The sequence below is a fragment of the Ambystoma mexicanum genome, chromosome 1q (assembly GCF_040938575.1).
Source record: "Ambystoma mexicanum isolate Mex_15411 chromosome 1q, UKY_AmexF1_1, whole genome shotgun sequence".
NCBI lineage: Eukaryota > Metazoa > Chordata > Amphibia > Caudata > Ambystomatidae > Ambystoma > Ambystoma mexicanum.
Genome location: NC_090922.1, coordinates 571,996,253 through 572,018,681, shown reverse-complemented (window position 1 = coordinate 572,018,681; position 22,429 = coordinate 571,996,253). Strand labels below are relative to the sequence as shown.

The 22,429-nt window shown below is 48.0% G+C and overlaps 1 protein-coding gene across 1 annotated transcript in view; it reads right to left on the bottom strand.

Moving 5' to 3' along the window:
• Positions 1-22,429, bottom strand: part of NIBAN1 (niban apoptosis regulator 1) — a 491,461-nt gene that overhangs the window by 273,259 nt on the left and 195,773 nt on the right. The window contains exon 2 of the mRNA XM_069641063.1: positions 21,890-22,020. Coding sequence (XP_069497164.1) covers positions 21,890-22,020 — 131 coding nt within the window. The remainder of the gene's footprint in view (positions 1-21,889; positions 22,021-22,429) is intronic.

The following is a 22,429-nucleotide window of genomic DNA, read 5'->3' as shown; positions in this document are numbered from 1 at the left end:
TTGACAGCTTCAAATGACTCATCTGCGGCTTTATTGTGCAGGTCTGGGAGGGAATTGGTTTCTTCCTCAGTCTGTCAGTCATTAATGATATGACCAAGTAATGCCGGCTATAATGGGGTTTTAGCCAGTTGACGTGAAAGACCCTGCACATCTGTTTAGGTCCTTTCACATCAATGAGGTAACTCACATCACTGACTTTTTCCAGCACACAGTAAGGCCCAGTCCATTTGTCCTGAAGGCAACTTGGTTTGACCGGTTCCATTATCCACACCCACTGGCCTGTAGAATAGAATCATGTGGCCTTCTGGTCATGCCAGTGCTTCATCAGCTCCTTACTGGCCTTTAGATTTTATGTTTACTGTTCCATGTACTTTGCCATGCTAGACCAAAGGCCAAGTATATAGTCCACCACGTATTGTGTAGGGGATGAGGGGTTGCTCTCCCATCCCTCTTTCACTAGACTGAGGGGCCCTCGTACAGGGTGTCCAAGCAGAAGGTTAAATGGGCTAAACCCTTCTCTATTCTGTGGCACCTCCCTGCAACCAAACAGAGGTGCTCTTCCTAGTCACCTATCATGCATTTCAGGGTCTTGTTAACTCGCTCAACAAGCCCATTTCTGGATGGAAGGATGTAGGGAACCGGTAGGTGGCTCTACACTCTTCCCAAATGGCAGTCATATAAGCTGATATGAAGTTTGATCCCCTCTCAGAAACCACTTCCTTGGTGAAGCCAACGCTGGAGAATATCCCAATTGGAGCCTTCGCAACCACAGGGGCTTTGATGCTCCTTAGAGGGACAGCCTCAGAGTACCTGTTCCCTGAGCTGGTTTGAGGAACCAATGGACCCATAATATCCATGTCTATTCCCTCGAAAGGCTGCCCAACCACGGGTAGGTGAATTAAGGGGGCCTTTGTGGCACCACCTGATTTACCAGAAGCTTTACAAGTCGGGCAGGACCGGACAAATTCCTTAACCTTTACGCTTAACTGCGGCCAGTGAAAGTGAAAGTGCGCAGACAGTGGGTCCAATGTCTTAGTCACTCCCAAGTGACCCGCTAAAGGAATTTGGTGAGCCAAATCCAAAAGGAACTTTCGGGCACCAGGGAATCACCAACCTTCTGGTGCCTTCGCCCTCAGAGTCTTTTGGCACACTGTACATGAGTCCATCCTCCCAGTACACTGAACAGTCCAGGGGCCTCACCCTTAGCCTGCTCCTCAAACCTGCTTGCGCAGATCCGCCAGAGTGGGACACTCTTTCTAGGCTGTGAAGAAGTCAGTATGATTTGGGCTCCTAACTGCTTCAAACTCATCCACCTTGGGCAGGCACTTCAGATGTGCGCCCACCTGGTCCTCCACCTCAGGTTCCTGCGCTGCGCCAGGCAACTTGTCACTGAGTCCCCTGCTACCAAAGTAAGGTTCTGTGAGAAACCTGAAGGTGTCTCCCTGTCTAAACCTTGAGGATCTGTCTTCCAGGTGGCCAGAACACGGCCATCGCTATTGGACCAGTTCCTGGGGGTGGACCAGTGAGGGAGGATCACCTGGAATGGGGGGTTCCTCGGGCGTGGGAGTGGGAGTGGGACACCGATGGGTGAGACACAGTATTCACCTTCCTTTGATGACTTTTCCCCATCCTCTCACCTAGGACATTCCAAACCACTGCCCCCTTTATAACGCTTTAGCATAAACACACCGGACTAACAACAAAGATGTTTACCTGACATGTCCCAATAAAAGGGTCATGCAATTGATCAGAATCACAAATACCAGACAGCCCTTTCCTTTCCCCACCGGGAAAAAAGGCAGAGCCAGGGGAGAGTAAGAGGAAGGTGAGCACGGCAGACAGCACGACGAGACGGCTAACAAGTGGCAGTTCAAGAGAAGTAGAAAGGTGGCAGGAAGCGAGAGGGTGGTGAGGAGATAAGTGACCTTGCCCTTTTCGTCCCAGACCCGCAGAGCCTTTGTGGAAGAGAGCCTAAGACTGCGAGCAATAGCACAAGTGTCCTGCAGCAGATATCAACGGTACACAGGGAAAACCTATGCTGATAAGCAGGAGCGAGGGAAGCTCTCAAGCCCGTGTTACCGGCCTAGACTCCAAAAGAGGCAACAACCAAGCGGTTCATCACAGCCGGTGACTCGAGGGGAGAATAGATTAGGACTGGGCTGTGTTGATGAGAAGTGCAAAGTGGCAAGTTTGAACCAGGTTTAACGAACTTTGAATAAACTGTAAAAAGGTTGAAGGGGAGACCATCTGCAAAGGGAAAGCGGCACCACAGGGGCGCTAATTCAAGAGACTCTGGTTGAGCCCCATATGAGAGAAACTACAAGTACCAGAAGGCTGTAGGAGGGCCAGCGAAATAGATCAAAGTGTTCATACACAGGGTCAAGAAACATCCCTGTACAATCGAAAGACTGATCTACAAGCACTTTGAAAACAAGGGAAGTGAATCCCGTAACACTGGAGAGTAAAGTGAAAAGGACGTCAAGAGGGGTCTGAGCCCGACTGAGGCAGATCCAGAGGTGAAGCCATCATGCAAGCAAAAGACATTTAGATATAGAGGGAGGAGAAATCCCACAAGAGGGGTCCCAGCCCGACCGAGAGAGAGAGAGATCCAGGGGTGAAGCCATTACCTGAGAAGAGAAAAAGGCAAGAGGGGTCCGAGCCCGACTGAGTGAGTAGCAGGGGTGAAGCTATCACCCAAAGTTGTTTGATAAAGGAACTTTGATATATTTGTGGATTACAATACAAGGAGGGTCAGCACCCAGAAGAAGGGGACCCAGGGGAGAAATCGTCACTGTACGTGAAACTGTGATAAGCGATTGAGAAGGGTCGACTCCCAGAAGAGGGGGACCCAGGGTTGATCACCTCACCCAGCGAACATTGGAAACAAACTTTTCATTTATTAAAGGAACAATTGTTTTTGTTATTTGTCCACATCAGGCCTCGAAGGCAAGAGACTTTCACAGGAAAGGAGACTTGGACATCGACTGTCCCGAGACCTGTCGTTGCAACTGTCATCTCGTGCTGGAGAAGCCTGAGACTGTACTGTGCTCCAAACTCCCATCTTACCCTGTGTCCAAAACGTGGGCAAGGAAAACCCAGGCTGTCACATCCTGACATATAATTTGAGAACACTTCTTTCTTTTCTTGAGAACTATCCCACAGCCCTTTTTATATTAGTTGTGAGGTTTGGCAATAGGTTCCTTAGTATAGGCCCTTTTTGTTTTGACACAACACTACTAGGACTGCCTTATTTTTTTATTTGATGGTCGACGCTTGTTCCCATCTTAGATTTAGGTTTAGAATGGGCATTTTTTCCAACCTGCCTACAGAATATATTGTGCAATGAACACCCTTGAACTGTCTGGCTTACTTGTTGTCACCATAAATTCCTCACAGTCCTCAGTGGCTACTGGCCCCTCTTCCACAGGAGTAGGTGACGCAGACATCTGTGGAACTGGATTAGGGGCTGAAGGCCACGCTGGTCCTTCCAACAAGCCCCCTGGAAGCACTCCAGGCCCTAACGCTCTGAGAGTGTTCAGTCTGGCAATCTCTTTGGCCCTCGATAGGGTAGCCGCTGCGACTATCTCAGGATCAGGATGATCATTACCCAACAGACATGGCACAGGGATGGAATCTTTCACTGCTACACAGCACTGGGTCATTTCACCTGGGCAGCTGAACGCTACTATCACCAATGGGTGCTTACTCTTTCTGTCAAACCCACCAATGCTACTATTGGGCCCATCAATATACTGGCCTGGCTGTACCCACTGGCGGTTAACAGCAGTGACGCTAACCATGGTGGCTCGGACCGCAGAGTTTTGTGTCCATTGATATACACATCTTCTAAATGGAGTTGAGTATTATTGGGAACTGGGATCTCTTCTGGAGACTCGGTACCATCCCCACTCAGTGTAACCAATCCACATTCGGCCACACCCTGCCTAGTGGGAAGTCGTCCTCTAGGAGGCCCACACTAATGATGGCCTCTTCCATATGTCCAACATTCACTATGGCTTGCTTGTGTAAGCCCTTGCAAGCAGGATACCTTTCCTATGGCCCAGCTCCTTAAAACACGAAACAATCATTGGGTGGTGAGAACGCAGGTATCCCAGTGTTGGGATACCTGTGCTCTTCTTTTCAATGTGTACAGCTGAACTAACGTTTTGGGATTTGCCTTCATTCTTTTGGGGACCTCACTTCGAAGAGGATTGGGATGGACCTTTGTCCTTCACATCCTGGTTTACCTTTTTGTATGAAGATTTCTCTTCCGGTTTGGGTATGCTCACCTGAGCCTTTTTCTGGACTATATTACTCACAAACCTGTCTTCAGCCTTTGCAAGCTCCCTAGGGTCTGTGATGGTCTTGTCCACAAGATGCTGGTGTAGGTCAACCTCACAATTCTTCAATACATGCTCACATGCAATCAAATTGTACATCCCTTTAAATGTGTCAACTTTGTTACCACCCACCCGCTCAGATATTTCAACAAGTGTGTGAACGCTGCCCACTTTTTTTTCCAAGCTCTCTGAAGCTCTTGAGATACTGTTCTGGGGTTTTACCAAGTTTCCTGAGGAGGGCCGCCTTCATGCTTTCATAAGCAGCTCTTTCCTGAATTGCATAAATCCATGGTGTCGGTAAGCGACATCAGGGCTGCACCCCACAGTACCTCCGTCCACCTCCTGTAGCTAAAAAGCCAGCTCGAGTGCTTCAAACCCGCCAAAAATATTCTCCCCCCACTTCGTGAGCCTACACTAAGTCTTTTGGGATGTGTTGCTGGAGCTTATCCGGGGCACTCTGGTACAAGCCACTTCTGTTGCTTTCGCTAGAGGTGGATCTGTTGGCCTTTTTCTCTTCAAGCTCCAGCTTGCGCAGCACTATGGCAGCCCTGTCCTGCTCTATGATGACCTTGTCCCACTGTTTGTTTCTGTTCCTCTAGTGCTAGTCTCCTCTCCTCAAGCAGGAGATTTCTAGCTGCTACCTCATTAATAGCCGGAACAATTACTGGGCCAATTGGAGACTGTGCTGAGCCTGGGACCTGCAGGATGCTGCACTAGCTCCTGACCTCACTGAAACTCTAGAGTTTTGAGAAACCACACTTGCCCCCCGGCAGGATGGTAGGCGAGAAACACTGCTCATGCTGTAGTCTTCATCATCTTCCACTTCCTCCTCCAGAAGGTCTTTTCAGTTCAGGTACACGGGGCATAGCCCATCCCCTGTGGTCTTCTCCCCAACTGCCCTTGCTTCTATTCGAGTTTGGAGGCTGGTCAGCAACTCAGATTTATATTAACCTTAGTGTTGTGGGGGAAGTCCACTCTCTTGACATTAGACATGCAGGACATCCTTGCTCCTGCTTTTCACAGTCTCTAGGTACAGATAAATGATTATTACAAATACCTAGCAATGCCTAAACGTTGCCTGCAACAGTACTTTTATCGTTAGGTGACTTAACTGTGCACAAGATTCCAACTAGATCCCACTCTGCCACCAAATTGACAAATCAACTTCCTGGGCACCAGTGGTCCAGGTATGAACATCGGTTTCTAAACCATCAATCAATCCCATACCTCTGAACAGATTGTAAACGCAAGCAAATTATAAACCCCCCCCCCTTATCCAATTTTTGTAATGTGGATGGAACAGCAGGCTCATCTCCGCAAGGTCGTGGATCGTTGGTTAGTTGCAACAGCAAAAATTCAATTACCCACTGGTAAAAAGGGCCTGCCCAGTCAAGGTTGTATACTATATTATCACAACAGACAGTTCTAGCACACTACAAAATGCAACCCACCCTGTAAAGGAATGCAGAGGGCAGACAGTTTTAAAGGAGGAAAAGGGATGCACTCTGGATTCTCACAGGGGGATAATCAGTAAAGTAATGAATTGCAGTTGTTCAAGGATACTTGGTTTCAACACAAAGGGATTAAAGGGTTGTAAAATGTCACTCTAGCCTTCAGAGAGGGATCGGGGGACAGAACCACAATGTACCTTGTGCTTGTAGAGGTTCTTGGTGCTTAACAGCAACAAATTGGTTTCAGGGCGCTTTGCAGCTTCTGCGATAGTTCAAGACGGTAGACAGCTGTGGGTATCAAGCAGCAGGCACTTCAATGAGCAAGGCTGGACAGACAGCTGGCCTACACGGCTGCTCAGGGTCCAGAATCATTGCCTCAGTGCTGGCTGGCGGCTCTGAAGCACTGGTCGAGGCATCTCAGACGACGTTAGCGACTGCGGCGTGACAACAGTCAGCAGTGCAGTTGGTTGAAAATGTCCTTTAAGGCGGACGCTGGTTGAGGCTCGTCGATGCACTCCTCCTATATCCTTCACTGGGCTTGTGTCGTCCTTTAAGGTGGACGGCCTAAAGCTGAGGAGAATGCCTCAGGCAAAGGCCTTGGTTCTTGGTTTGGTTCAGAGGCTCTCTGGCCCTTCCCTCCTTGGAAGCTTGCTTGCAGAGCCTAGCAGGACACGCTGTGTGCTGGCCGGGTACCAGTTCTGGAGCTGCTAGAGGAACCTCTGGATTCAGTATCTCCCTCTGTTCCCTGGGAGACGTTTACACGAGGGATCTTGCTTTTCTCTTTAGAAATCCTGGCCTTCCTACACTGGGGGAAGCTGGAAGGTAGACTGTACCTTCAGCAAGTATTCAAATGAGTCCTTGTTACTACTTGCGAAGTCTTCAGACAGATCTGCCGAAAAGAGGGCATCAGCCCCCTTTTAAAGCAAAATGGCCCACAGTGCTTGGTGTAGGTCATGGGTGCACAACATACGGCCCGCGGGCCAGTTGCGGCCCGCCATGCCCTTTTGACCGGCCCGCGAGGCACGTGAAAACACTGGCCCTCATTGGCTCAGCACACACACGCATCAGGTCGCTCCTACGAGCCACGTAATGCGTGTGTGCTGCACCAATGGAGGGCCAGCACTACGGCTGGCGTGGTCCATAAGGCTTGATGCCGGAAGGCATTTCAGCCTTGGACACGCCAGCCGTAGTACGATTCCAGCGTTCCAGCTTACCTGCCTTCCAGCACGTCTCCGGTAAGTGCTCTGTTTGTGTTTGTGTGTCGGGTTTGTTTTGCTTTATGTTTGTGTGTGTGTGTATGTTGCGGGGGGGATGGGGTGTCGGATGTGTATGAATGTTTGTATTTGAATGTATTTTGTGTGTATGTTGAGATGCGGGGTGGGGGTGTGTGTCGGATGTGTATGAATGTTTGTATTTGAATGTATTTTGTGTGTATGTTGAGATGCGGGGGTGGGGGTGTGTCGATGTGTATGAATGTTTGTATTTGAATGTATTTTGTGTGTATGTTGAGATGCGGGGTGGGGGTGTGTGTCGGATGTGTATGAATGTTTGTATTTGAATGTATTTTGTGTGTATGTTGAGATGCGGGGTGGGGGGTGTGTCGGATGTGTATGAATGTTTGTATTTGAATGTATTTTGTGTGTATGTTGAGATGCGGGGGTGGGAGGGTGTCAGATGTGTATGAATGTTTTGATTTGAATGTTTTTTGTGTGCTGAGTTGGGGGTGGGGTTTCGGGTCTGTATGGGTGCATGTTTGTGTGTGTGCTGAGTTGGGGGGTTTGGTTGGGGGTGAGGAGGCCATGGGGCATAGTGTTTGGTTGGGGGTGAGGAGGCCATGGGGCATAGTGTTTGGTTGGGGGTGAGGGGGCCATGGGGCATAGTGTTTGGTTGGGGGTGAGGGGGCCATGGGGCATAGTGTTTGGTTGGGGGTGAGGGGGCCATGGGGCATAGTGTTTGGTTGGGGGGAGGGGGCCATGGGGCATAGTGTTTGGTTGGGGGGAGGGGGCCATGGGCCATAATGTTTGGTTGGGGGTGAGGGGGACATGGGGCATAGTTTTTGGTTGGGAGTGAGGGGGGGGCATAGTGTTTGGTTGGGGTGAGGGGGCCATGGGGCATAGTGTTTGGTTGGGGGTAAGGGGGCCCTGGGGCATATTGTTTGGTTGGGGGTGAGGGTGCCATGGGGCATAGTGTATCTAGGGTCAATAAAATATATATAAATTAAACAGGCGAGATACAATAACTAAATAGAAATAAATTATTACAATGGAAAATGATAGTACAAAATGTAAGTTTGAAATGCAAATAAAAATAGTTACCCCTCAAAAACATTCTTTTTCCATGTATTTAGTACAAATTGGGGGTTTAAAAAGCCTCCTGCCACGCCCCGCCTACCGGCCGGCCCACATTTACTTTTCGGCCCACAATAGCCCTCATTTAAGGAACTTTCGGCCCTCTGTCAAAATCAGTTGTGCACCCCTGGTGTAGGCTAAGCCTACGTTAAAGAACCAATCTTGGGTCCCAACAACAATCTCCTGTATACCCGAGGGCATAACCAGAGTGCTTTGCAACAGAAAAAGTAAAGGGGTGAAAACATGTAATACTAAGTCCCACCTATCTTCCCGTCTGTTGTGGATGAAAGGGTCTCTAGTTAATTGAGCTCTCTGTAGTCCCTGATTAAAGCGCCGTGTCTCCCTTGAAACTTGCAGCGAGAACAGACTTTGTCTCCATCAATCTACATACTCGTACTTTGTGAATGGGGTCCCACTGTGGGGGTTGCCTGCTGTAAACACAGACCCAAGGCGTCCCGAATGGACGAAGAACTTTCGTGACTCTAGTGTAGGCTTTACTCATGAGTTTCAGAAGAATTTAGACATGTCGAAATGAGTTGCCCATTACACAAAATCCTGGTTACACAGGACAAAACAAAGCACTATGCATGTCATTTTCTAAAAACGGCAAGGAAATCAATGCACATATGGGAAAACAACAAACATTCTTCACAAAAACATGTTGTCCAGAGCAGCTGGGTCCCATTTAATCTATTAGGAACCCAAGTTCTTATAAGACTTGCTGAATCAAACAGCTTCAAATGACAGTGTAAACATATGACACTGTGGAAGGAATTGTTGACACAGGTGTGTTTTCAGCCACTTTGAGCATATCTGAGTTGCTTAAGGTAGGGCGGCCTTCATCAGGACGAAAGAGGAAAAGTAGATTGTGTGTATCATGTGAAAAAACTGTTAGGCACGGTATAGAAGGGACTCCACTAATAGTGGTTTGTACAGGGTCCAGGTAAGGCTTGGAATAAACTCTAAAAAAGGCATTACAGATGCACACAGGATCCACTTTTCTTTCGTCCTGAAGGTAGCCCTGTCTTAAGCATCTCAGACCTGCTAAAAATGGCCGAAACACACCCATGTCGACAATTATTTCCACAGTGTCCACATGGACACTGTCATTTGAAGGAGTTTGACTAAACAAATGTTATAAGAACTTTGGTACCCAATAGATGAAATGGGACCCACCTGCTCTGCTCAACATGTTTTTGTGAAGAATGTTTCTGTTTTCCCATATGTGCATTGATTTCTTTGCTGTTTGCAACAAATCACAGATGCAGAATATTTTTTTCTGTGTAACTAGGATTTTTTGTAATAAGCAACTAATTCTGTCATGACTACATTCTTCTGCAACTCGTCATGAGTAAAGCATTTACTAAACGTTTTTGAGTCAGGAGAGTTCTTCGTCCATTCGGACGCCCTGATCATCTTTTTACATTATCATTTCATTCACCTGGGCAGCTCAGGGAATCGCCAGGAGCCCTATAATATGTCCAACACATAGACCCGGACATGTCAGGCCACTGCCCTGGATAGTGCATTTCAAAGGTTGTTGGGGTTTGTTGTCTCTTTTGTTAACCTCTGCTGCCAGGCCCTATGTGGGCCTGTTTGAAGTATACTCTATTAGTATGTTAATTATGTTAATTGCTGCCACCATCTGCAGAGGGTAAACAGACAGGGCACATCCATGGAGCCTTTGATAGTTAATTAGTCGGGCCATTGCAGGAGGAAAGTTTTGCTTTCCCCCATTCTGAGATGCCTTGATGTGCTCTTGGCTGTCATATTCCAATTAAATATGACAGGGGAACAGGACAGCACCTGTAAGCTGTGTCCACCCAGAGTACATGGGTCTGATGGATCTATGCGATTATTGCGACGGCCAAAAATGCAGACTTTTTTTAAACCCCTTTACACAACTTATATATGCGGGGGGAGACCCCCCCCGCAGCCTCCCCCATATTAATATTATATTCTATACCCCCCACATATATATGTGGTCTAAGCGGGGGTCCAAAAAAAAAAGTCAGCATTTTCAGCTGTCGTGATTGTGAGGTCGACATTTTGGTATGATTCCGGTCTATGTGTATGTCCTGCGGTGAGCACAGGAAAATATGCGCGGGTTTGACCCACACGTTTTCCAGAGGTTGATCTACCATCATTCAATTTAATTTAAAATTTCAAAAAAGCCCAGGCAAGCGCACACCCAGCGTGCAGGTGGTCGAATTCCTCACAAAAGCAGAGGATGGTTTGTGGCTATTTGAAGTCTGACCCAGTCACTGCTTCTCTTTGGCCACTTCCTGGCTTTCAGAGTAATGCATTTCCATGATTTCCACATTTCATCTCTCCCAAATCTCTATATTAGAAATGGTTAACGGTTCATGCTATATCCTACCCAATGGATTTTCTCCAGCTGTCCCATAGCTTTGGTTTTTCTGTTTCAAGATAACCAAGAAGTTTCGTAAATATGCTATATTCATTGTGGTCTGAGTGCATGCCCAATCGCCCATGAGGGTTTTGATACCCTCAGCCGCTTGAGCAAATGATTTTAAGTTTATATGCAGGGGTGCGAGTAATGGGTCTTATTGTGCCTGTAGTAACATTCATTCTGTCTCACTAGAGCTGCATTTTACAGCTAATGGTAGCCCAGAATGCAGGAAACGGCTTGTGAAAAGTTCCATCTACACGAAAAGGCCTAATTTACAGGATGTTAACACGGATGGGCCATCTCATTTTAAAACCAACTCGCCGGCACAGCCTCTACTCATTTGTGAGCGATGATAGGCCTCATTCCGAGTCGGGCGGTAAGGGTTAACGGTCACAGGTAAGGAGACCGCTGCCGTTAAACCCTTACCGCCCAATTCCGAGGTCCCTTAGCGGGTCCCACCAGGAACTGCTGGTCTGACCAGCCGTTCTTCACGGGACCCGTTAAGGGACTTTGGAGCTAATAACGGGCCCGCAAATAGCGCCTTCCCCATTCCCATTGAGCCATATGGGGGCTCAAATGGGAATGGGGAATGGCATTTGGAATGGGGATTTACCGGGTCCGCCTAGGTCGGAATGTCCCGGTAAGTCCCCATTCCGCCAGACCGGAGCCGGACCCGAGTTTGGAGGCAGCCATGATGCTAGTAGCACCATGGCTGCCTCCAAACTCGGAATGAGGCCCCAATGCCCGCTCAAAACTTTTTTAAATGAACCAATGTGTACCAAGAAAACCTGTTGTCCATTGTTTTTCGTGCAAAACGGCACGTTTTATTCATAGAATGCAGGCGACCGTTAGGCAGTACAGGCATCTCAAGATGGCCGCTGTGGCAGGAGAACAGCACATCCAGCCCTGCCTCCCTTCCATGCAGGTCGTCATGTGCAGCTCTGCATTTATAATGGAAAAGCAAAGATGCAAGTGAAGAAATACCACAATGCGCAGGAAAACTGTTTCGAATGTGCCATGCACACTCGATACGTGGCGTCGTGGGATCTCGCAACACAAATTTATCTGGACTCAACATCATGGCTTGCAAATTCAACAAGTGGTCCAGTGCCACGTCTAAGCAGCCGATCCAGTCCAGATTTTCGATCGAGTCCAGATTTTCTTTTTTCTTCGCATTTTGGCACCTAAAATGGCGAAATTACCAGTCCAAGAAGGAAAGTGTACCGGCTGAACCACTTACATCCGACATGGTGCCCAGGAATGTACCTTCTCAAAGTAGGGGGGGGTGGCAGGAAATAGCCAATAAGCGGCTGAGTCTTGCTTTTTGGGCAGCCGCTTCTTTCATTTTGTGATGTGAAGGCCCATAGTCCTAGGGAAATCATGACCAAGACTATGAAGGCAAGACACCTTTGAGAAGCCAAAGTTGGATGGAGATACCAGAGAGGTCATGGGTCAACTTAATACTTCTTTTAGACTTGTAATTTGGGCCCCTCCCCGGTTGATCGTCCAGGCTGTCCAGTGTTAAGTGTGAGATATTTCTACAGCCAAAGCCTCAAAGCCCAAACTGTCGAGCAAATCCGCCACTGTCGGTCCTGCATTTATAGAAATGGCAATATCAAACATCAATACTGTATAAGCAAGCAAAACCAGGAACATCAGAACATCTAAGCTGTGAACTGGGAGCGCCGTTTCGGCATACCTTTGAGAAATTAGTGTCAATGAAGGAGTGACGTTATATGACCAAAGCGGGCAGTGTTTTATGAACATTACTAACTTGACTTACTTTACAATGTAACGGCTCAGGTTGCTTTGGCTGGGATGACAGATTGTCCAAGTGTTGCTACGTTGGCCATATGCTCTGTGGGGGCCGGTCCTTCACAGGTAATATTACTCAATATAATGCTATTTCATCCTTTTCAGGTGAATAAAATATGATTACCATGTCGGGGGCACCAAGATTTGGACCTGTGATCCGAGAACACTTCTTGGAAGCAGGGTCTTAACCCACTGAGTTATGGTACAGTTGCTTACATGTTTAAGCAAATACGCTTGAAAGTCCACGGGAAAAGTATACAAATCAATCGTCTAATATTTGCAAGTAGGTTTTTCCACACCAAGCTTGTTGGGGCATCACAATTACTCCCGATCAATCATTGGAGGTCCCGGATCCGCAGGTCTATAGCTTCCGTTCCTTGCATTTAGCATTGTGCGATGTAGAGGGTCACACCGTGTTTAAACTGAAGCACTTTGCTGCATTGCCTTGTAATCGTGGTGCTCTTAGCTCCTTGCAGGGCGAGTCATACGTATTTTGCCCAACATGCACAGGTAAAGATCTTACATGTTCTCAAATTGATTTAACATGTAGTTTGGTGCTTAGTAGGTCTGTTAAAATGAACAGAGAGAAACAGCTGTTCATGAATTAAAACCAACAGATACGATTGGGGGAGATGTAGGGTACTACCTCATTTGCTAAATATACTGACGGGAGCCACGTGCTCCAATCCCAGGTTCCTCACGTGAGCCAACTGTGATCCTGTGCTTCTCGCTTTGCATCACTTTGCCTTATTGTGCTTCGCTGCTCAACATTGGGATTAAGTGTGCGCTACCTAAAATGACTCGGGTAAGCATCCTTCAGGATTGCTCCCTTTAGAATTATCCCCGTGTATAAACGGTTTGATCTCGCTCAAGGTCACACGTGCGAGCAATGTTGGGGTGCTACAGTGTGTGGTGGGATCAGAAAAGCAGCATGAAGAGCTCTGGCTAGGAGGCATGTTAGGATGGGAATACTACTAGATGTATAACATTACAACGGAAAATGCGATATGAAGGCGAAGCGCATCCACAGCGGGGTATATGGCGACTAATCAACGACATGCTCTCCTATGTAGTTGTGAGCACTGCACGGTTTCTTGAGGAAAACTCCCCCAGCCCTAATATTACTATCAAAGCTAAGCCCCCGTTTGTATGTGCCTCCACTTTAACATCACTCAAAATCACGAAATTGTTACGGAGAATAATATACCACATGGCAATATGAGAACAACTCCCTCCCGGCTGGCCTCGGTATCGGTGAGGGACCTGTGAAGAAAGCGATGCACCCCACCCCTGCACAAGTGAAGCAGACCTGCATGCAGGTATTTACCCCCACTCCGATGCAGGCAGAGAAGGAACACACTGTTGACAAGGCATATACACTGCAGTGTGGCGTGCAGCCAGGGAAGCCTGTAAAGTAGAACTCGCTGGACTGGGCAATGGCATCAGTCTCCTGCGGAAGCCCACCACCACCATCATCATATCCAACTCACACGCTCATCAAGCTCATTGGTTGACATGCAGTTCATTAAGCTTTCCTGTGGTGTAAGGGGCGGGGGGACCTCTACAGACCAACTATCCAGTCTGTCCAGGCACTCGGTCATCCTGGCGAGGAAGGTGATGTTTTTTGGTGTAGAATGAGAAGCTTGGTGATCTTCCCTTCCCCTCGCGCACTTTTCCTCTCCCCCCTTCCCATGCACTTGCGCGATCTGAATGACACCTGGCCTAGTAGGATCGTTGTCTGCCGTCCCTTTGTTTCCCCCTCTTGCCTCGTCGCGCCTTGAAACACTTCTGTATAGGCGTGTTATAAATTCCATATCATATCAGCTAGGGAGAATGGCATGTGGGGAGGAACACAAAAGCTTATAGGTGTTATTTGGTTATTTACCCACCCATTCACTGCCCAGGACCATGTTAATCATTATGGCCATTTACTGAACCTCCCGCCCAAAACACATCCTCCAAGGATCTCTTTGAGTTAGGTTTGTCAAGCGTTCTGATAAAACTTTGAGCTCAAAGTGCCTGCCAGTGTTTTTTAAAGCACTCTTCTGAAAGTTAATGGACCTACATAGGTGCTACTGGTGTAATACAAATGTCTTAACCAGGTCTGCCGTCAGCCACTCGATTTATAAGCACTATGCATGACCTTCAATGAAGGTCCTGTTTAAAACGATTGACAAAGCCAACAGTTTTGGCTTGTGTATACGTATTAGGTATTTGCCAGGCTCTGCTCTTGTACGCTGACGTACTTGCCCCATTTTTCAGCTGCTACCATCAATGGTAAATTGTTACCACTACGGCAGTGCCTGGCAAGTGCCTTTCCGATGCCTACACAAGCCAAAACTGTTGGCATTGCCAATGCCTGTGTGTGTATATATAATTTACATGGCACTTTTGCCAAAGTGCTTTACAGCAAATTGATATTACATTATGAGAAAATGGGCAACAAATACAATGCAAGCATTACAGTATAATAATTATAAGAGAGTAGAGAATTAAAATATGTGATCGAGAAGCAGACTAAATAGAAGGGGTTAGAACAAACCAAGGTTCATGTGAAAGAAGGAACACAAGATTGAGCACACGTGGGAACAGGGAACTGATAAGAGATACCGAGGAGCTGAACAAAGACTGACGGGGTGTATGAAGAGATGAGAGAGAAAGAAAGAGGAGCCAGCCCATGGATACATTTATAAACAATGCAAAGAGAGTGAAAAAGTAGGTCAGTGAAATGAAAGCGAACGGAAAGAAGTGAAGAGAATATGAAGGATCGAGGTGATGGACTAAACAGAAGGGGCATAGAAGAAATGAAGATTCATCGTAGAGAAACCATGCACAGGCCCGGATACCACCCAGAGCCAAAGCAGCCATCTAGCCATGAAAAGAAAAGGGTAGTCATTAGGGTTGCAGTGGCATGGAATGTTGGTGACTAATGCGGAGGAGAAAGAAGCAAGTCGGTGTGTGGGGTGCCTGAAACGGTGGGACATTTGTTGTTTAGGTGTGAAAGACATGTTACAGAGAAAGAATTGATGAGGGTTCGGTTGACTGCGTTGGGTGTGGCTGAGCTGAGTGAAAGGATTATACTGGGAGGTGATGGGGAGAGAGGCAGGAAGAGGAATAGTGTGATGTTGGATTTTGTGAGGCAGACGGGGAGGTGGGAGGAGTTGTGAGCTTAAATGGAGCCAAATAATAATTAGTGGGTACGGTGCACATCATCCTATAGGATGGGGAAGCGCCTGCGTGGGTCCGCCCACGCTTCCGATAATTAAGAAGAAGAAGAAAGAAGCAAGCTGACCTTGCAATTTGGGAAATATGTAAAGAAAAAGAAAGGATAAAAAAAGCGTGCCCAGATTTCACGCTGATGTTGATCGAGGAAGACGAGATGGGGAAAGAAAATTGGAGGAATAATGACCAGTGAAGAAAGTGAAGCAGGGAAGGAGAGCATTTCCGATTGTGAGGGGTTGCATGGGAAATTGATTCAAGTTTGAGGAGCCAAGAGACAAGCGGAGAGAGTAGAGAGAATCAGGTGGAAGAAGAAAACAAAATCTGTGAATCACCAGCACATACATGACAAGACCAATTGAAAAAGGAGATCATGTCAAAGAGAACGAAGGCAGATAGAGAAAAATGGGGAGCCTAACTCAAATCTGCAGCACAGCGTAGGTAAGAGGAAGAGCGAAGGATTACCCGGCCACAGAAACAGTAAGTCAGATCCGAAAAAATCCCAGAGAAACCCAAAGTAAAAAGAGAATTTACAAGAATAGAACCATCCAGTGTATCGAACTCGGTGGAAAGGTCGAATAGCCCACCAAAGGATGCACGCTTGAAGGGTTCAGCTGATAGCAAAGAACTGATGATATGGAGCAGTGTCGTTTCCGTTGCGGAGGATGAAATCCAGACTGCAACGTAGCAAGAAGAGAATATTTCTCAAGAAATGATGAGTTGTTGAATTTGCTACCGATTCTGATATCTTGGATAGAAAAGGCAGAAGAAACTGGACGAACACGAGAAAGTATACAAACAACCATTGAAATACTAGAAGATATTGAAAGGATACAAAGAATGGTTACATATGAAACCACCAGAGTGAAGACTCTTGGAATGAGAGCAGACTAAAGTGCATCAGAAGGGGAAGCACTTTGATGCGCACGGTGCAGAAATGCTGTCATCTCAGTGTCTGATCAGGGAAAAAAAAGAGGATGGCGATTAGATGTGTGTGCGGGTGGAGAGGGGAATGTCGGCCAAAGTAGGCAAGAAAGCACAGGGAAGGGCACCCATTTTAGAAGGGAACAAGGATGCAAAATCAGAGGCTGATCGCACAGACGAAAAGGATGCGGTAGCAGTTGATTAACAATCTGAAGGAAGAGGAGGATGAGGAGATGGTCACATTAAAGTTGTGCAATTCTTTTTTGTGGCCTGGAAATTCGAATGGTCTCAGATTGTAAGGGAATAAAGATTGTCAAGGAGTGGAGTTTTTTTTTTGTTTTTTTTTTTGGTATGTGCTCTCTGCGCCAAAAGTACACGAACAGCCTGCAGGGTGTCGCAATATCCCTACTATGCTACTTGTAGCTAAGGAGCGTACTGCTGGATCCATGCTTGGATGACTCCCTCCGATGGCCGCTCACACCCTTCGAGTGGACCTTAAGTGAACGCCACGGCTCAAGAGGTCTAATAGTATAACTATACACTGCACTGGTCATTAGAGGCCACCTGCCACAACTAAACAGATGAAATGGTAGGTAGAGCTAGGGTTGCAAGATAGCCAAGACACTTGGGCAGGGATACATGGGGCAGTGTGGACTACGTCAATATCCATGCAACATAAAATGCACAACCGGAGGCTGCTATTGCGAAGCCACTTCAGTCTGCAAAGATTAGCAAAAATGTACCCAAGGGTCACGCCGTACTGTTTGAGAGTGTGTCCTGAAGTTAGCGATTACTGGCATCAGTGGTGGAGCTGCACGAAAGTGCAAACGTACCAGAAACAGATGTTAGGTTGGATGCAAGCAATAGAGGGTATCTGCTGAAGTTGACCAGTTATTAAAATTGTTTGGAGTAGAAATGGACACTGAGGGAACAAGTACAGTTCTCACATATGTGCCCAGTACTTGCTCCTGGCGGCAAGGGTTTGTCTAACAATTAGATCGAAATGTACCAAGCTGCCAACAAAAGGGGAATGGCTGAACAAAGCCCAGGCTATATATCAAATGGAAAGTCTGACAGCTGCATTGTTAGAGATGCATTCACATATAAACATGACCTGGCTCTCCTTCCTGGAATACTACTCTGTGCATAGAGACGCGCAAACGCAGGCAGCGTAGAGATTTGGAGAGAGAGGACCCAACAGCGACAGCAAGATCGCGTTACACACTGAACCAGAATAGCCTTGGCGGCGTAGAGTGTCAATGGTCGGTTGGCCAGTTTGGATAACGTAATAGTGTTGTGAAATGAAGAACAATTGTGTCGAATGCTTAGTCATCGCCCAGATACGAGAGGGGGAGAGGGGAGAGACAGAGAGATAGGGGCTAGAGGGAGGGAGTACTTTTTTCATTGGGGTTACCAAGGTAGACATTCAGCCACACGAGGCTTGCTGTGCTCACGCTCAGCGCTTGGGAATGTGTCCTTTACAGTGATCTTAATCATTTTTAGCATAACCATGCAGTGCGCATGTTTGTTTCTTTGACATGGCTGTATTTGTATGTGTCTTGTTTATTACAGGATGGTAACAAAATCAATAAAACCCAGTTTTTTTAAAAAAAGTGAAATTGTCTCCAAGTTTATTTTATTGCTGTAGTCGTATTCTGTGTGATGTATGTTTCTGAGCCTGAACTGTTTTATTTTAATATTGATATTTTATTTCTATCGCGCTCGTACACAAGTGTTTCAGAGCGTGACAAGGCAAGGGAGGGGAACAGGGGAGAACAAAACAGCAATCTTACTAGGCCCAGTGAGAACGTGCAAGTGCATGGGAAAGGGGAAAAGTGCGTGGAAGGGGGCGAGTGGAAAGTGTGCAGCAGAGGAGAAACAGATGCATAACAATAAATAAATAATAAAAGCAACAAACAGTGGTAGTGATTGATCTTTTCTATCCAACTACCATTATTTCACACCCAACATTGGACAACTTGAGGCTTCTATAAACCGTCCTATAGGTTTCAAGACTTAGCCTCCCACAAAGGAGACTTTGGGATAAACCAATGTGCTTGTATTCACCGTTTGATAAAGACGCCATCTTGTTACTATACCTTATGTTCACAGCATTGCACATCACACAATCCACATTAACATTTAAGCAGAGGTGCGATTTTTCACAGGAAACGGCAAGTCTGACACTGTGCAAAGCTTCTTCTGCTAACGGCTGGGCCCTAGTGGTGCATATGTGAAAATGAAGACCGCCTGGATAACAGGACTGGCCTCCCAGAGGGCCTGGGGTATCAGTGGCCACTGTCTAATACGTGCAGGCACTTCCTGGTGGGGTTTGCAGAAGCAGCAGCGTCTGCAAAGAAAAAAGGCTGCTCCGCTCGGTACAGCGCCTGCGTGGGACTCCTTGCCCATAGTCCCAGGATCTGTTGCCTCCTTTGCTCCCATGTACTTGGCACCCTTCCATATAGTAACCATATGGAAAGGGACAGACGCACTTTATAGCATGGACATTCAAAGGGATTATGGTGAGAGTGGTGGGGAGTTTTTTTAAGCTAGGATAACTCTGTTGTAGGTTTAGATTTTGAATCTTAACTAGATTTTATTCCCGTTTTTTTACGTATCCATTTGGATACGTAAATACACAGCGGTCTGTTGGTCCATTAACTGAGGACAGGTTAGTCGTTTATGCACAGTTTGTGTTAGAGAGGATGCGGTGTCATGGCCAGTACACAAGTCGACAGAACATACGGGTGAACGGCGTTTGCACCTTTTTTCCAGAGGGCAGACGCCGTCCACCTGGTGTGTTTTCAAGGAATTAAAAAATATATATTTATTGCTGCCCCCACTTGAAGTAAAACGTGCCGCAGTCGGGAATCGAACCCGAGTCGTGCTGCGAGGCCTGACACTTAGCCACACCCCCGCACACCACCTCTTATGTAGTTGACATTCCGCCATACAGCATATGCGTTCGATACAGATTCTCCCACATACACGGTGCGCACCTTCCATGTGTGTACAGCAATGTTACAGGAAATCAGTTCAGTTAGCAAATGCCCAGTAACTTGCGAAAGACAAGTTGAAGGAAATGTGCACGTTATACATCAGAATATGTCCACTTCCTGTGACATCACTTCCCATTGCGCGCATCGCAGTCCCACCATTTTTAAGGCCTTGAGCCCCAGTCAGGGTCTACCTGGAGACAATCTGCCCATACCGCCACCGCCAGCTGAACAAAATGTCCAGCCTCAGATCCCCAAACTACGCTGTACTTTAGGGTGGGACCCCTAAAATGTTTCAACTTTTACCGCACATTTAGTAGCATGAATTGGAGAAGAAAAACGACATAGAATGTACAGTCATCTCTACACATATAACATATGGCATTTAGTTTGTGACACTAAACATCTCAGCAACAGCCGCATAGCATCCTGGGATGTTTTCCAACATTTTGGCTTTAGGATTCCCTACACCTGACTGTCGCCGCCAGCCCCCCACCTATCACCCCATCCCACTGATGGGTGAGGTGGTGATGCCGTGGCCTTCCCACTATGAAGCGAGTGGGCACTGGCTACATTTGCAAGAGGCATGCCAACCCTTCACTGAGCTTCAGCCTGGCAGGAGAGGAGGCAGGCGCCCTGCCGTGCCCAGTGATTTAAGACAGCTTGGAATGTAAAGTAGTGGTCGAAGTGAGTGGGAGCGGTGCTCCTCTACTTTTTTTTTTTTAATTACCTTTTACAGCTCCTATACTTTTATTTTAAAAAGAAACCATTCCGGAACGGTTTCGTTTTAAAATAAAAGTGTAGGAAGAAGTTGAAACTTGCACTTTCACTGCAGTGCACTGAAACATTGCAGTTCCCTTAAACAGCAGGTGCAAGTGTTTGGGGTGTGTATTGTGTGTGGGAGGGGACGTGGGGATGGGGTTTGTGGGGAGCAGGGACAGGCCAGCAGGGGGCATCGTTCCACTACTTTTCGTACACTTCGACCTCTGCATGCAATCCATTCTTTTATTTCCTTTGTGGTTGCCCAATCTACACGGGGGTAATAGATAGGACACGCCTACCCACATTATTCAAGGAGAACGAGGTGGGGGCGGGTGGCAGGCAACGCCCACCACCCTGCCCGCGTCCCTTGTACTCTGAAACTCAATTCTGTGTATGCAAAAACTGCTCAGTGTGCTTGCACTGCTACTCCCTATTGTCTGTGTGAGGGGTGCCACCGCTACTGCTTGTACTCTAGTGTGAGGGATGCTGCAGCTCCCTGTACTATGTGAGAGGGATGCCGCTGCAGCTCCCTGTGCTCTTGTGTGGGGGATGCCGCTGCTGCTGCGGCCTGTAGCCTGTGTGGGGGATGCCGCCACTGCGGCCTGTGCTCTTGTGTGGGGGGATGCCGCCGCTGCGGCCTGTAGCCTGTGTGGGGGGATGCCGCTGCTGCCGCCTGTAGCCTGTGTGGGGGGATGCCGCTGCTGCCGCCTGTAGCCTGTGTGGGGGACGCCGCTGCTGCCGCCTGTGTGGGGGATGCCGCCGCTGCGGCCTGTACTCGTGTGAGGGATGCTGCAGCTCCCTGTACTATGTGAGAGGGATACCGCTGCAGCTCCCTGTGCTCTTGTGTGGGGGATGCCGCTGCTGCTGCGGCCTGTAGCCTGTGTGGGGGATGCCGCCACTGCGGCCTGTAGCCTGTGTGGGGGGATGCCGCTGCTGCCGCCTGTAGCCTGTGTGGGGGGATGCTGCTGCTGCCGCCTGCTGCTGCCGCCTGTAGCCTGTGTGGGGGACGCCGCTGCTGCCGCCTGTGTGGGGGATGCCGCCGCTGCGGCCTGTACTCGTGTGAGGGATGCTGCAGATCCCTGTACTCAGTGTGAGGGAGCTCCTGTGTGGGAGTGTGCGCGTGTAGAAGGGAGGGAGGAGCAGGTGTGTAGTATTTTACAAACAATACATTCACATGTGCAAAAGTAAAATGCGAACAATAATACGTGTACAACTTAACAAGTGGGCGAGATGCTCGGATAATACAAAGGTTCTTTATGTTTGTTTGGGGTTTATATAGTGCTACCATGACGCCTGGCCAGAGAATCCAAGACACTATCTGTAACCATGCAGAAATGGCAGAAACAAAAGCCAGGGAGGAAATCCAGGCCAGCCTGCATGAATAGTGAGCAGAAAGGCAAGCAAGCCGAAACCCTAACCTACTTTTAATACTTGTCTGAGAGAAAGCCCGGGGCACTCCGGCCCCTGCACCTGCCGGCTTGGCTGCTATTCTGGGTTCCCTTCTGGCCAGCCAGCGTGGCTTGCCGAGTTCCCGCCAACACTCGGAAAAAGGCCATTGTATTTACAGCTCTCCCTGCGGCTTGAAAAGCCAGCAGCTCAGCTGAAGGCGCGATTACCTTACCTGGCTCTTCAAAAAGCGCGCCTGTGGGTCTCGGTGCTGCTCCACCTCGCTTCGGATCTGATGGAACAGGGCCACGGCGAACTGCCGCCGGAAGTGGGGGCTGAAGTTGCTGATCACGGCCTCGGTCTTCCCTGAAACAGACAAAGACAAACGTTATGTTCCTTCCTGTGGGCGCAAGGTGGGAATCGGTGGCACTGTGCCAGCGGGTCTCATTCATTACAACATTGACGCTATTCAGCATCGCCCCGCCCCCCAATGGGTCAATACTGTGTATGCATTAGGTACATTCCCGCCAATGAAAAGCAACCTGGGCGATCGAATCCAGCGATCGATCAACATACCTGGACTTCAGTCCCCTCGACAGCGCGTTGCAACCATCCCAATGGCGAAAGGAGCTATACCAATGGTGATGCGGAGATCTAAGCGATGACGGCCCTTGTCTGAGTGGACAGCTGACACTGGGCTGTTTCATGCTAAACGTGCTTACAATCATGAACTGAAGAGGAGCGGGCGCTAGGGATATGTATTCATAGGCACCCA